Genomic DNA, 14,284 nt, shown 5'->3' with positions numbered 1-14,284 from the left:
TGTGAGGGAGGAGGGAATCAGGAGCAGAGCGACTCAATACCAAATTACCTGCTAGAATGATGCCACTGTTGCAAACAGAAGCTATTCTTCTTGAAAATTTAGTCCTGAAATTGTTTGGATCATTAGAAATTTAAAAAAAACCAAAACGTAGTTTCCAAATGACACCAGGAAAACTTAGCTGTTTAGACTGCACAGGAAAATGTACCCAGCTGTGGAAATACAGGATGATTTGCCTTTGTCTCAGTTTATCCCCAGGAAACCATTTTTTTTATCCTAGATTAATTCAGCATTATGCACCATTACCTCCAGATTACTCAAGCACAACCAGCACCAATAAACTATAATTAAATCCACTCTTTGTCACAGGCACATCAGACTGACTAAAACAGGAAATTTGCATATAGATTACCTTGCTATTTGTCTGCTTTGAAAGATTTTTCAACATGGTGTGACAAAACCAGCTCTTGGACTAGCACACGCGTGCGCACGCACACACACTCTTATGCACAAAAAGCATCATGTTCACAATTTCTGCTCAGTGGAATGGATGCTGTTGCTAGCACGATGAACAGATCCCTTCCTCCACAGTGGAATCTCTTGGTTTTGAGGGCTTTCAGCTTTAGAATATGAAATAAATCACAAAAGGTCTCATCCATTTCCACAATTCCCCATGTAATGTAGTAAACGGTGAAACAGAAGATCTACAGGGAATGTATGCATAAAAATTCACATTTGTAAATGCAAAGGTGACTGTGAGGAACCAAACCACTTCAACTTGCTCACTTGCTGTGTATGACACTATTTTTTCTGTGAAGGAGAGAGATTTTTGTTCCCTTGCTGTTCCTCTCCCAGGAGTGGCCCGCACTCTCCCCAGGGTGGCAGGGGGAGCTGTGCTCCTACCCTCTCCCGCCTCCTCTGCTTGGAACAGAGGGGCAGATCTGACCTTGACAGTTGCAGGTTTGAGTGAGGGTCGTCTTTCATACTTGGCTGTCCTTTCCTTTTCTCCTTTCTGCATATGGAGGACTGTATTACGAAAAGATTTTACCTGATGTCAAGGTGAAGGGTGGGATCTTTACATTTTTGTAAGCATTACATTTAGGCTGAATAGAAAGTAGGAAGACTCTGCATGTTTACAAAAGCAGATGCCCCAAAAGTATTTATTTTATTCAGAGACTCTATTTTTAATATGTTGAGTGTTCTTTGTCTTGCTTTTCGTTTTTCAAATGAGGGAGGAAAGCTTGTTTAGCACTGGTATAGAACAATTCAATTTAAGAAGGTTATAGCTCAGCACAGACCAAGTAGCTACCGGGAAACAAAACAGTTCTTCAAGATTTATAGTTGTCCCAAAGCCTAAGGATTCCTGAAAGCCAACTGCATCAGAGCCCCTGTGCCATGCTGCACTCTCATCCTCAGGACCCAGCCACATTAGGTGTTCCTGTGCAGCAAGCCAGAACCAAAGGTGACCGTGCTGTCTAACACCAACCAGCCAACCGTGCTCTTTTCAGTTGGTCCCAGCTGGGCTTTCTGCTGCCTGACAGGAGCTGATGGAGGAAGCAGCTGCTTTGTTCAGTTACTGCAGTGGTGTCCTGAATCATCCTGAAAGAAAACTCCTGTGTAAGCTCAGCAAAGTATTCTCTCTTTTGCTGGTAGACACTGTGATGTGCGTTTGAACTGCCTCTGGCACACCACCCTTTTCCCCATTATCTCCTCAGTGTCTTGATGGTTAGCAAATAAGCAAAACACTTCTCATTTTTGATCTGAGCTACAGTATATCCAAGGGGGTGCTGATGTAATAGGAAGAAATGATAGGCAAGAAGCACATCATGCTTCTCTAGCTGTAAGAGGGACATCCTACAGGATGGATCCACAGCTGACAACATTTTTATTTGAGCTAGTTTAAAATAGCTAGTCTGGTGCAACTCCAACATCACAGGCTGCAAAACCTATCCCATCTTCTGACTAACTGTGAAAACAACCTGCCCATGATGTGCATGATCAAAAGTGAAGGAACATTCAGAAAAATGTCATGGAGACGCAAAAGCCCATATAGTTCAGGGCAGTGTCAGACAACCTGAGAAATCTCATTGTTCTAGCTAAAATCAAGTTGCCAGGCTTGTGATTAACATTAGTTATAGGGTGCCTCCTTCCCATAAGTTCTTGGTTACGCCTGGCACATAGACACAAAAATGGCAGGAATGCTCTACTCATAATACCTCTTGAGGGCTCCTCCCTCCTTAAAGATGACCAAGGCTGAGGGGAGGCAAAAAGAAGCGTTCTATCTTTTCTCTCTGCTAATATGAGACAGGACCTTTGAAAGCAGGTACGAATGTTACTGTTTTTAGCCTAGTTATTTGTTTAGAAGACTCAGCATTCAAATAGGGACTAGAAGAAGGGAAGCTTCCTTTAAGCATGAGGCCATATTCAACTCCAAATCAGCCCACCTAACAGGCCATTTGCTTCCATTTGGATGAAAAAAGGGCATTTCCCCTGTTCTTGAAGGAAGAAGACAAAGCAAAAGAACATTGTATTGGGATAATCTCTAATTTCGTGCACACAGGGCCTTTAGTAATTTGTTTTGGCACAACTCATAGAAACCACATCGTTCAGTTCAGTTCTTGAAGGTTCTTGAAGGAAGGATGCCAATTAGCTTAACCAGTCAGAAATAAATACAACTCAATGTGCAAAGCTGGGAAATTACGTCTGGTTTTCAACTCATCAGGATTCTCCACCTAGCACAGAAGCAAGATACTGCCGAAGCTGCTAAGTCACGATAAGAGTTCCATTTCTCCTGCACTATAAAGTACAAGCTGGTCTCCTGCCTCTGAGCTGGGCAGTTTCTTCGGTTAAGTTTGAAACACAGTAGAGCAAGTAACTCGGCTGACAACTGCTCACTGTTTTGAGACAGCTGTTCCTAAGGGGGTCCTCAGAAAGCAACAATTCTTTTAAAAAATGTAGTGGTATGCTATTATTCAAAAACTTTCCAAGTGGCGTTACAGCTTGCTGGAACTAATAAGGGCTGCAGACTAACCTATTTTCCAAAATGTGAAAACCCTCCTTGATTTAAAGTCATCCTCAGTGAACAGCTAACACTGGCTATGGCTGCTACTCTTCCAATTACTTTCCCCCATTTGCTTTAAAGACAGATAATCTTCTCCTGTAGCCAACACAAACAAGTAACTGGAAGAGAACCTCCGCAAAGTTCATTGTCCCGAGACACACTCAAGGGATGGAAGAGCTGTGAAGACACAGCAATACAGCCTTGGCTGTGGAGAAATTTCCATCTGGCTTGGACTGAGCTGGACATCCAAATTCCTTCAAAATTACTAGGTTACCAGTATAATACAGACAAATGTTTACTTGTTTAATCTATTACCTTCTGCTCACTGCACCTGTCTGCAAAAGTACTGTCATTTCATCTTGAGGACTTTATTCTCAAAATATGGCAGGATGAGAAATATCTCAAGGATGATGGTTCGTTTTCTCTCAACATCTCAGAACAAGCGTCTCCCAGCAAGAGAGAGATTTTCTTCTGGGAGACTTCCATAAAAAAACCAGACAGGAACAAAATGTAACTAAGCGTAATAAATGGCTCTGTATTCCTGTCCACACACTTTTGTGTCACCAAGCATCCAAACAGAGAGACCAACATCTAACTCTGCTCTTTCCCTCAGCCCACAGATTTCAAGATGTATTACATCCTCAGATCCAGCCTGCAAAGGTAAGAGGATACAACAGAATTCATCTCAGCTGCATGCCTTCAAAAAGGTATATACAGAATTCAAATCAATGTACAGAAATTATAATAAATACTAAACTTTCCATCACCCTCAGAAAGCCACCCTAAGTGGGAGGCTTTCACTTCTGAAACATCAGAAGACTTGAAGATATCAATGCTTGCCCATACTTCCTTACCAACTCCAGCCACCACAAGAGCCAGCTGTTAAAAGAAGCCAAGTCTGAAACTGAGCTGGTCGGGAACCTACCAAATGCTGATTTGTGGGAATGAAAATGAAGAACAATCACTGTAACATAATCTATTAATCACTAAGTAGTGTTGCTGGGATATAATGATCTTATTAATATGATGTTTACTCTACTATACCGCAAACGCATTTTAGGAGCATCAGAGCAAACAGTTTTGCTAAATAGCTTTCATACATTTTTAAGCCTATTACACATAAAGCTTTCCCTAGTGGGCTTTTGGTCTTGTTCTTCACATTTCACGTTGAGGGTACAGTGCTAACATCACACATCCAATAAAGCAAGTATTTTAGTCAAATTTTGACTTTTTTTTTTTGGTGTAAGTTCTTATTTATAGCATACCTCTTTTCAGAAAAGATCGTAGTAAGTACAGAAAGTTTTCCTAATAATTGTGAACAGTTAAACACATTGCTACATACACTTCAAAAATCATGCTTTTATTATAATCTGAACAGAATGTAAATAACTAATATTACATTAGTCAGATACTTCTTTGACTAGTCATCTGTTTAGAAAATCAATTTCCCCATATTTTTTAAATCAGGGTCCCTTTTCCTTTTTTTTCATTAGAAGCTGCATTTTTCAGAAATAACGCTTGCCTGTTAAATGCAGAAGGCTCACTCATTTTACAAAAAAGGATTAAGTGTTTTTTGTATTTTGCAGAGAACTATAGTATTAAAACTGCTCATCTGTGTTAATTAGATACATCTGCTTCAGAAAATAAGCCTGGGTCTATAAACCACTTCTGCTTGGCTGTGTGTAAAGTAGGCTAGCAGACATTTTGAAACTGAATGAAAAAGTGCTCTAAGTGTGCAGCCACAGCCAGAAATACGGTATTGTAAGTGATCTCTGATGCAAATGCTTCCCATACTTTTTTCCTGAGATGGCAAGATACTGTGTTTTCTAACAGCTTGTTTGCACTGCAGGCCTTTAAATAGAGAAGCAGCAACAAGATTATATTCTGCCTTGTACACAGTAATCACACTGTATTCTGAAATCTGTATTGATAGATAGCAAGCAAAACCTAATTACTGCAACCTCAAAGCTTCATTTCTGCTCTCTGAACTATGTGAAAAGCATGGGCTTCTCTTCCTTTTCTGGGAAGAATGCAGAATTCCTAACCTATTTGCAGCAAGTGCTATTACCTGGAGAGGCAGCAATGGGATACTTCAACTGTAAGCACTGATCTCCATGAGTGGGGGAACAATGTCTTTTGCCCTCCTGCCACAAACAGCTGTGCAACAAAATATGCCATCTGAGATGTCTATTCCTGCAAGATTCTGCATCTCAGTTCAACAAACCACTCAACATGTATGACTACACTGCAGATAAAAAGGGGACATACTTTTTAGTGTATAGTCCACAGTGCTCGTAACATCAACATTAGGGACTGCCAGCCTTCTCATCATACATCTGCCTCGGGTGCCGTTTGCCCACATGTGTCCAGTCACCTAAACAGTCAGTCACTGAAAGCATGTCCAGCCTTGTTTTGAAGACAACTTTATTGATGCAGTGTAGACATAAATCATTAAGGTTCTAAAGGTATGTTGCTGATCAACAATGAAGCAAAGAACCTAGATGTGATTTTGCAGGGGGTATTCTATCTCATCAGCATCCCTGGAGCTTCAAAATTAAACATTTTTACATATGAAAGAAGCTGTATGACATTTGCAGAACTTATTTTTCTTGTACATTACCTTTAAGACAAAGCAGTGATCTGTAGGTGCCTTATATTTCACTTTGTGTTGAGAACCATAATAAACATTCATATTCTCAAACTGAATGAAGCATGCCAGATCCCGTGATGTCTACAAATGAAAACCAAGCACATCATTGTTAGAACAAATCGAATTTTGATGTGAAACTCATTAACAGGACTTCTTTCAAGTGCATGAATGCCAATGCTTTTTATTAACTGTCATCAAGTTGGCTGAAGAAAAATGAATTTTAAGTGTGTGCATTCTTAAACTAACAACTGAAAGAGGGTCAGTGCATATTAGGAATAATATATAACACAGTGCAACATTTTGATGTTGTTCTGGTTTTGCTGTCCTTTATTGCTTTGTGTAGAGATTTTGGCTTATGGCTAATAAGACCAAACAGAACACCGTAGTAAGAAATAGCTTTTGTAAAATAGATATAGGCCTTGCAACCACACCCATCTGAGTGGAGAAAGAAGGTTTGGGGTTCTAAACTGCTTTGGGAGCTTGTTTTTCTCTGGTATATGTATCAAACAAACTCTCACTGGAAATAAGCACACATTCCATCTGTTTTGCTTTGAATTTTCTCAAATTTCCTGGCATCATTCCTTTTCTGTTTATCCCAATATTTGCTTGTTCAAAATATGTTGCTAAAGTAACAAGGTTTCTGTTGCAGGCACACTTCTCAGTGCAGAATTCCATATACAAAGCAGTACTTTTGCAATCCTTTGAGTGGAAATGAAAAAATGGCCATGTCACATGGTCACTGTTGGCTAAACTGAGAAATCAGGAAATCATCAAAAAAAGAAAAAAGAAAATAACAAGCCACAAACCCTCTCTACCCCTAAGAATAGGGTTATGTTTCCCCGTATGATAGTTCTTCTATGCTGTTCTCCTCCTTACTGACACTTTCATTACAATGAGCCCTTGAGTTGGGTTTATTTACAAATCAAGTTTGCAAGTAAGATTTGTGAGGAGAGGAAACACTCCATACTGTATGTAGGTAGGGCTTCTGTCTCTAACATGTCTTCCCTGAAGCTGATGTCAGGTATTTTGTCATTGACTGCGTGGACCTAGGACTTTCGAACACTGTAAGTTCCTAAACATGCTCAAATCCATGCAGTATAATTAGTTGTTCCTTTCCTTTACGAACCAGGTAATGGCAATTAAAACCAATATGTATGTACTTTTTATTTTCTTCTAAGTCAGGAACAAATTTTTATGCAAGGGACAAAGGCACTTACTACTAGTATTTCTACAATGTTAATATGACAAAGCAACATAATTAACAAAACAAATTGAAAAATTTTATCTGCAGTTATGATTCTGTTGTTTTGTGACCCTGTCCATTAACAGCATGTTTTTGAATGGGGTATAAGTAGAGTAATGCTGAAGACAGAAATTAAGACAGCAGTGCTGACTGGTGCCTGGCTTGTTAACTAAAAAAAACCCAAACAAGAAAAAACAACAAATGCACGTGTGTAAAATTACCTGATCATGTCCCTGTATTTTCAAGTTTGCAATACATTTTAGAGCCAACATGAAGTGTCAAAGGTACACCAGACTTCTTTGCTTTTTTATAACAAGTGAGAACATGATTACGTGACGAATTTCAAAACAGCTGCAGCAGCTGAAGATATTATTGTCCGCCAACTGTTTGTTTCTGTACCTCAGTGAAAGATCCCTCTACACACAACTGAATGACTGCAGCAAGACACATGTGCTGTCTTCATACCACCCTAACATGGATGAACTCTCATAATTTAACAGCTTTGACTGAAGAGCTCTACTGAACTCTGCTGCGGTGTTTTAAGATGTTTAGCACCCTCACTGCACCCTGCTCGTCTACCAGAGATTACTGTCTCCACAAAAGACATGTGTACCTGAGCCTCAGCTGTTCCAATACAGAGTTCAGTAACTAACTTAAATCACCATTAAACACAGATTTGAGCTAAGAGACTTGAGTTTCTCTGCAATGGTTGAGGCATGGACATATGCATCCTTTTGCTGAAGGCTGTTACAGAAGCAGGAGCAAACAGTTGACTGTGGTACCATTTTAAAGAGTTGTGACTGTCTCCTAAAGAACTAGATTCAAGGTCCTCAGTCTCTGTGAGTGGCTGAGTCGGTAATATATTGAGTTTGAAGCACACACAGAGTTCCTTAAAGTGGTTCAGTTATAGGCCGGGCGGTATACAGTCTGTAATGACTAACAGGCAATAAAGTGTTAAACTAAAACAGCTGTAACAAGGCGACCACATGGCTCTACCCTGAGCCTGTTTGCAGTCTATCACCTGGAATAAAAAACCCAACACTTTCTTCATTTGCACTATGATGGAAAGTCACTGAAACAGGTATCACTGGATGATGAGAAAAGGCTGGGTAACTATCAGTATATGCTTGCCCTGCTTTGGCACTGTGCTACTGGCCATTCACTGGAGACAGCCTACAAGGAAATGTCAAAGATGGACTTTTCATTTGACTATTCTTATATTCTTTCCACCTTAAGTGCCTTCCAAATATCATTTTAGTTCCTAATTGATAGGACGTCATGTGGGTGCAACATCATTTGAGAACTAAAAGCCGTTATCTCAGGGTTGGGTGAAGTCAAAATAAATTGCTGTGAAAGCAGCAAGGTAATCTAGGTCTGTGTTTCACTGAGATTTGATTATAAACACAGGTCAGTGGAGCAGTAGCACAGCATTCCTTTACAAGCTATCAATTTTTTTTCCTTTTTAATTTACTCAGGGAATAGCAGAACAGTTAAGTTTCACAGCACAAATCGTAAGTGAAGCTCCAGCAGCAGCACCAGAATTTTCTACTATGAAGCATTAGCAGAGCTGTAAGTGGTAACAGAAGTGGTTTTCTCAATGAAAAAAAATAATCCACCAGTCCCAGAAGCCATCATTCTACCTTGTCACTGTGGAAATGAGAAGCCAGCTGCCCTTATCTGCAACATGTCCAGGACCCCTTTGCTTCTCCAGTGCTGGCAATTCAGACTCTTTAAATATTTTGCAATACTAAATGTCAGTGCATTTGATTCGGTCAGGCAGATGCTTCCGTCTCACTTCTTTCTACACAAAGTGCAGCCTTAAAAAGCCTTAAAAGGCACAATGCATTCTCTAGGTAATGATCACTGTAGGAAAAAATGCATAGCATTTCTGCATGCTGGTTGCTGGTGCAGAAAGTCAGTATCAAAGAAAGTAAAATTCCACCTTTTCCGTGATAAGAAATTAGTTTACTTGAGAACTTTTTAAATATTCCACCACAGGGAACCCATATAACAGTGAAGCGTTTGGCAGCATAACCAGCTGAAGGCTGCTGTGCTATTTTTCTTTCCCCTACTGACTTCCGAAGGAGTGCTATTTCATTAATGCTTTTATGTATCCATAGAAATCAAAAGGAGAGAAACGTGACAGGATTCAGTGACTACATTCTAATATTTGCACAAGTGGTATAGTCAAAGTTAAACCAAAAAAACCCCAACCCTCTGAGATGCACCAGACAGTGCTCTTAAAATGTCACCTTGGGAGTTCTTCACTTTCACCTCCATGAATTGTTTTATTGCTAAAAGGATTATTTGGCTTCCTGACCTTGGTTTTTCCTTTGGGTACATAATAAATTCCAGAAGCTCGTAGAAGAAAATAACGCCTCTTCCAGGATTTCTTTCCATCTTCTTTTAAATAAAGGGCCCCTTCAAGCTCTGGCACAATGACAGATGTCCCACAGAAGCTTTCCTGTGCAACAAGAATAATACACGAAATACACTGATTTAAGCACAACCTTATTAACAAATAGCAGAAAAATGTTCCCTTGAAAAAGACAGACGTTTCCAGTGACAGTGAACATATGAACATGAGGAATGCAGTTACCAGGGAGATGAACACCTTAGACAAAGGAAACTTTTCCAAGCTAATGTGGTAACTCAGCTGTGCAAGTTGGGTGCTCACACTGGAAAAGGTGGCTCGCAAGACCTCCATTCTCTAAAGGCTTAAGCAAAAACCTCCAAAAGTTTTTAACTAGATGTGCTCAGTGAAGGCAATAAAACAGAATGGTTGGTACTGCTGCTGTTGGTTTTTCTCTCTTGCTGTACCTATAGGTTCTGCAGAGAAATATTTCTGTAGAGGGAGTCTTTGGAGACTGCTTAAAGTTCTAAAAACAGCTTAAGAAAAAAATTCCCCTCCATCTCTGCTTTCACTTTGGAATACATGCTAGCATTTAAAACACTGTTTGAACAAATATACTTCATTGTTTGCTTGAAGAACTTATCGTCAGGTAATTTTTAATGCCAACACACTTATCACTTAATGTTTTCATCCAGAATTTACCAGGACTTCTGCTGATTGACATCTGGTGCCTTCATAAGATGCACTAATTTTGAAATGGGAACTCTCAGTCACCTGAGAGCAGCATTTCCTTTGTTAACTTTCACCAAAGTCAAAATCCTTGCCAGGAGAACTGTGATAATCTCTTTCATACAGTTCTGGATTTTTCTCTCTCATACAACTGAAGTAAAACTTGAGCAGGAAAGGCAATAGGCTAAACAGACTGTCATGGTTTTAGCTGGGATAGAGTTAATCTTCTTCACTGCAGCTGGCAGAGTGCTGTGTTTTGGACTTAGTATGAAAATAATGTTGATAACACACAGATGTTTTAGTTGTTGCTGGGTAGTGCTTGTACTAGTCAAGGACTTCTCCAGCTTCTCCAGCTTCCCATGCTCTGCCGGGTGCACAAGAAGCTGGGAGGGGAAGGGGCACAACCCAGACAGCTGATCCAAACTGACCAAAGGGATATTCCATATCATATGACACCATGCCCAGTATATTAACTGGGGGGAGCTGGCCAGCAGAAGCAGCGATCGTGGCTTGGGGACAGGCAGTGTCAGTCGGCAGATGGTGAGCGGTTGCATCACTTGTGTCTTTTTCCTCTTCGCCTGGGTTTCATTTCTCTCTCCTTATTTTCCTTTTCATTATATTATTATCATTCTTAGTAGTAACATAATAATTATTTTTATCATTACCATTATTACTATTATTACTATTCTAATTATTAAACTGTTCTTATCTCAAACCACAATTTTTCTTGCTTTTGCCCTTCCAGTTCTCTTTCCCATGCATGGTGCTTAGTTGCTGACTGGGGCTAAACCATGGCACAGACTTTACGGAAAAGCGTGAAGGATCTTGATCAGTGGTCGTGATCAATGGAGCAGAGTCTGGATGGAGGCCTGTCACTAGTGGTGACACCCAGGGGTCTGTGCTGGGTCCAGTCCTGTTCAACATATTCATCAATGACCTGGATGATGGGATAGAGTGTAACCTCAGCAAGTTCGCTGATGATACCAAGCTGGGAGGAGTGGCTGATACACCAGAAGGCTGTGCTGCCATCCAACGAGACCTGCACAGGCTGGAGAGCTGGGCCGAGGGGAACCTGATGAAATTAAACAAAAGCAAGTGCAAGGTCCTGCACCTGGGGAGGAACAACCCCAGGCACCAGTACAGGCTGGGGGTGACCTGCTGGAAAGCAGCTCTGCTGAGAAGGACCTGGGAGTGCTGGTGGACAGCAAGCTGAGCCTGAGCCAGCACTGTGCCCTTGTGGCCAAGAAGGCCAATGGTATTCTGGGATGCATTCAAAGGAGTGTGGCCAGCAGGCTGAGGGAGGTTATCCTCCCCCTCTACTCTGCCCTAGTGGGGCCACATTTGGAGTGCTGTGTCCAGTTCTGGGCCCCCTAGTTTAAGAAGAACATGGAACTGCTTGAGCAAGTCCAGCAGAGAGCTACCAAGATGGTATGGGGACTAGAGCATCTGCCTTATGGGGAAAGGCTGAGAGACTTGGGTTTGTTCAGCCTGGACAAGAGAAGACTGAGGGGGGATTTCATCAATACCTATAAATATCTAAAGGGTGGGTGTCAGGACGATAGGACTGGACTCTTTTCAGTAGTGCCCAACAACAGGACAAGGGGCAATGGGCACAAGTTGGAAGACAGGAAGTTCCACCTAAACATAAGAAGAAACTTTTTTACTGTGAGGGTGCCAGAGCAGTGGAACAGGCTGCCCAGGGAGGTTGTGGAGTCTCTTTCACTGGAAATATCCAAAACCCGCCTGGATGCATTCCTGTGCCCCCTGCTCTAGGTATGCCTGCTCAAGCAGAGGGGTTGGACAAGATGATCTCCAGAGGTCCCTTCCAACCCCTACCATTCTGTGATTCTGTGATTCTGTGATCTTCTTTTGTAGTACAGCTAATAATTTGAGGTAGTGAGAAGTACATCTATTTCTAACCCAAACGATAATTGTTTGCTACTGATCAAACAGTAAGTCGCAAGGGCTGGCCTAAGGGTGTGGCACAGCTGCTTCTGTTATTCATATTTGTATAACTGCTTTTAATGTTATCACAGCATTACTCTTCATAGAAACCTAAGTTAAAATATTTCATGGCATTGGGTTCTATAACAACACAATAATTCTCTGTCGTTTAATTTCTCTGATAGGGGATATAATCTGCATTTTTAATAGTGAGCAGCAGATGCAGAGGAAAATCCACATATTAAACCTTAGACACAAAGACACCAACCATCACAGAATTTCCTGTTGTTACTCATTTGCCCACAAAGAACTAAACACTCTTATTGCAGAGCAGAGTTTTGGTGACGTTTGCATCATCAGCCTAGAAAGTTGGCTTACCTCCAGTAAAGCCTCTTTGTTTTTATCATTCATTTCTTTGCTTTCATTCTTCCCTTTGTTTGCCAGGTAGAAATTCTGATTAAGACACAAAAGAAATTGATGTTCATTATAAAGACAGCAATATAAGTAACTAGATCGCTACAAACCCATTCAATAGTTACTCAGTCTTTCAATTTTGAGAACCCAAGCCAGCAGATGCTAGAGGCAGATGCTTATGGACTCTTCTTACAGAAGGCTTTAATCACAGCTGCCTGCTCATGAGTTTTAATTCTTTACTTTGAATATAATTCAAAAGTAATAAAAAATTAATTTATATACAGCCTTGCAAAATTTTAAAAAACTTGCTTATGTGTTTGGCTGTTTTTTTCTGGATCAATAGATTTGATTTTATCATTCTAGTTTTCACCACTTCATATACTATTACAGGCAGTAGAGGACATAACACTCTATTGCATGCTGATATATGATGAATGCAATGCAGTATCAAAACGCTAGGAAGCATTTTTCCTAACAACTCACTTTGGTAATTTGCACGCTTCATATCTGGCACTCTGGATATAACTCAGCTCTTAATTTTTAACGTAAGTGCTTATATGCCAAAGCCATTATCCAAAGTTACTACTTTCTACTTTTAAACCCCTGCTCATGCTCTGCAAAGTATTTTTATGCAATGGAGAAGTTATTAAAAAATCTAGAAGAAGTCAGAAGAAATTATCACCATGATATCTTGACACATGTGCTCCAGCCTACTGAAACAAAAGCCTACACTTTGACATGACCTTCTGCTTCTGTGGCAGAGGGTTGTAAAGCTGCAGCTGCCCTCAGAGGACCCAGTGCCTTTCTGCCCTGCAAACAAAGAACCACAGCACCTCATACACACAGGTACCAGGAAAAGTAAATTCACCCACTGTTAAACAGCAAAACCAATTTTGCATCCATCTGCATTGTACAGATGGACAAAAGGACAGCACTTGGATATATGTGCAAATGCAGGCAGTGGGAAGGTAGCTCAGGAGTGTGCACGGTGGGTTTGCTCAACAGGAAGCACAGCCAGATAGCAGAGCCCAGCTGCCTGCTGACAGTGAGGCAGCTGGGCCTGAAGGAAGCAGGTAGTTCAAGGAGCTATGCCATGCACCATGGGCCAGAGACCAGAATGATAACACTCAAAGTTCTCTTGTTTTATCATTTTCTAAATAAAAGCACATATAGAAGAGGAGCTTGGGTTTGGAAAATACCTGATGCATGTGATAGTCTTACTGATTTCCCTATAATTGGTCAAAAAGCTAAGTTTGCAAAACAAAGGGCATAAAACAAACACCATTGTCTAGGAAATATAAAAAAAAACACGTAAAAACCCAATAAATTTTGAAAGCTATCTACTTAAAAATTACTCCTAATTCTGTAATTCTTCGGCAATTCTGTAGGAAGAAAACTAAGAGTTTATCTGACTTTTCATCTCTCCCCATTTTTTCACGTCTCAAGGCTATGAGAACATGGCAATATATTCACGTGCCTAGAACTCCACAACTAAACTGCAACACAAATGCAACCGTTACCAAAAGACAAATGAGAAGTTTGTAAATGAAGGAACATGCTATTGCTACAGCATAAGAAAGAAACAAGCAGCAAATCTGCCCTGCCAGCGTACCATGTCTACAGCAACAAGGTTTACCCGAAGTGAACCCTGCTCTTCCACACAACCACATCTTCTTTTTCAAGCAGTGCTGTGAACAGCTGTCTGCCAGAACGCAAGCCTCACAGCAGATGGTTTTTGTAGGGGCACCAGAAGAGGAAGAGGAAGACGTGTGGATGATCTCAAAAACAGTTCTTTAAAAACTGCTTTCTTAAAAGTTCACATTAAATCAGACAGGGGACATCAGAAACACAGCCACCTGCAATTTGGCCTATGCTGATGCCAAGTCTGTGGTA

At 40.7% G+C, this 14,284-nt stretch overlaps 1 protein-coding gene across 2 annotated transcripts in view; it reads right to left on the bottom strand.

The window, feature by feature from the left end:
* The window catches only part of APBB1IP (amyloid beta precursor protein binding family B member 1 interacting protein), a 70,988-nt gene that overhangs the window by 14,146 nt on the left and 42,558 nt on the right, over nucleotides 1-14,284 (bottom strand). For both annotated transcript variants that reach the window (XM_064444856.1, XM_064444855.1), the window contains exons 8-10: nucleotides 12,356-12,430; nucleotides 9,272-9,415; nucleotides 5,679-5,789 (exon numbers count right to left, since the gene is read on the bottom strand). In XM_064444856.1, the coding sequence (XP_064300926.1) occupies nucleotides 5,679-5,789; nucleotides 9,272-9,415; nucleotides 12,356-12,430 (330 nt within the window). The remainder of the gene's footprint in view (nucleotides 1-5,678; nucleotides 5,790-9,271; nucleotides 9,416-12,355; nucleotides 12,431-14,284) is intronic.

This window comes from Phalacrocorax carbo, chromosome 2 (assembly GCF_963921805.1).
Source record: "Phalacrocorax carbo chromosome 2, bPhaCar2.1, whole genome shotgun sequence".
Lineage (NCBI taxonomy): Eukaryota > Metazoa > Chordata > Aves > Suliformes > Phalacrocoracidae > Phalacrocorax > Phalacrocorax carbo.
Note: the sequence above shows the minus strand (reverse complement) of the source record. Positions and strands in the feature narration are given on the sequence as shown.